The sequence below is a fragment of the Camelina sativa genome, chromosome 18 (genome assembly GCF_000633955.1).
Source record: "Camelina sativa cultivar DH55 chromosome 18, Cs, whole genome shotgun sequence".
In the NCBI taxonomy this organism is placed as follows: domain Eukaryota; kingdom Viridiplantae; phylum Streptophyta; class Magnoliopsida; order Brassicales; family Brassicaceae; genus Camelina; species Camelina sativa.
The window spans coordinates 6,407,613-6,409,351 of NC_025702.1; the positions used below are offsets into that span (position 1 = coordinate 6,407,613).

Here is a 1,739-nt window from a genome sequence, read left to right on the forward strand (position 1 = left end):
TAATCGGTTTAATTTGCAAACAATCTAAGCAGCCCTAAACCTCATAACAACTGATTTTAAGTTTTAAAGTTTTAGGGTTTTAGGGTCTAAAGCTTAGGGTTTTGTTTGTTGATTGTGTACTTGTAGATTTTAGGGTTCTTATAATGTTTAATATCAGATTCGATTTCATAGGTTCTAAGGGGGTTTGATTATTGTTTACCTTCCACCGATTTGGGGTTGACTGGATTGAACCGGGAGCTATAGACCTCGGTTTTACTTTTCTCTTGATCACGAACCTCGGCCTAGGTAGGAGGAAGAGCCGATCACGAACTGCTGCTCCGAACAGAACTTACCCCGGGAAAAATCGGACCACGAACTCGGACTGGTCACAGACGAGAATCTGATCATGAACGATAGTCGACCACGAACTCGGACGAATCACGGATAGGAACCGATTGCCGAGCTTGGACGAACAAGGGTTTTGTGCGGCGGCGGTTTTAGGGTTTTTAGGGTTTTTCTCAGTTGGACTTTTAGAACAAGTCTTGCTGATAACGTGTTGTAAACTAGAGAAATCCAATCGAGAGTTACATATATATAGTCAAGGGCAAAGCCCAATTACATTAGAACTATTAAACCAACATAGACTAAAGAGGTTTGCCGATGGGCCTTCGGTCATGGACCGCTAGGACGTACATGGGCCGTGTATGGACCGGTTATGGAAATCCACACATCGTGTATTTTACAACATCACACTTTTTCTACACATTAGAAGAAGATCGACACAGATCCACACTCTAATGCACACAACATCACAAGAGAATGTAAACAAGTAATGATCGTCGTTGGGGAATCGACTCCAAAGCGCACCTTTTGAACCTCTAGGGTCTAAGGGACGAAGCAAAAGAAAAATGAACTCGAGACACACATAGAGAGTTACAAAGATGACAATCAAATAGATTTCATTTTTTTCTCATGGAAGGCCTTCGGCCTACAAATCCCTTTTTATCTATAATATATATTCGAATACATATTGCATTTTCACTCGAAAGACAGACAAAGACAATCTAATTCACCTATGAGGGTGGGCTAAGGCAAGACCCCTAACTTAAACACGGATCTTTCCCCTCATAAACCCTAGAAAAAAATTACAGCTTGGAAAATAATACTCTGCCTCACTATCTACCTTGTACACACAAATCTTTCTTTCTCATCCACGAATTGTTCCTAGTTAACTTGCTACAAATCTACTCCACAAACGGCTAAACCATGGCGATATTATTTCGCCAGACCCCGTACATTCAGCATCCCCTTCTTCTGCGGTGCTGAAAAGGGTTTGATCAGAGCAGTCTAAAGAAGCCCCACACGCCATATTGTAGGACTGACATGCTGAATGACATACCCGTAGTCTGTCGTCTCCGTCGACATCACACTTCTGGATTGATATCTGATTACAGAGGTCATAAAGAACAAATGTCAACTGTCAGAGAATGCTACTGTCTCACCTATAACCATGAGAAAACAAATAACAAAAGATTGCAGCTCACCCAACAGGCTAGTCTTTTAGCTGCTTCATCACAGTAGCTGTTACCGAAAATATTAAATAACTTTCGAGCACCACTCGGAAAGAGCCGATTGTAGTTGGGCATGACCACGACTTCCTCAAGCTGTTGAAGAATGCTAGGCTCTCTTGGAGCACAATGTTGCCCTGATATGTCTCTTTCCAACACATCTTTGCACACCAATAAACTCGTAACTAGTTT

General features: G+C 41.8%; 1 protein-coding gene across 5 annotated transcripts in view; it reads right to left on the minus strand.

Annotated features, from left to right (window-relative positions):
• The window catches only part of LOC104760706 (leishmanolysin homolog), a 6,963-nt gene continuing 6,143 nt past the window's right edge, over positions 920–1,739 (minus strand). For 2 of the 5 annotated variants that reach the window (XM_010483674.1, XM_010483671.1), the window contains 2 exons: positions 1,524–1,718; positions 920–1,423 (listed from right to left, as the gene is read on the minus strand). In XM_010483674.1, the coding sequence (XP_010481976.1) occupies positions 1,208–1,423; positions 1,524–1,718 (411 nt within the window). In that variant the 3' untranslated portion in view covers positions 920–1,207. The remainder of the gene's footprint in view (positions 1,424–1,523; positions 1,719–1,739) is intronic. The other 3 variants (XM_019240510.1, XM_019240511.1, XM_010483672.1) reach the window with 3 other exon arrangements.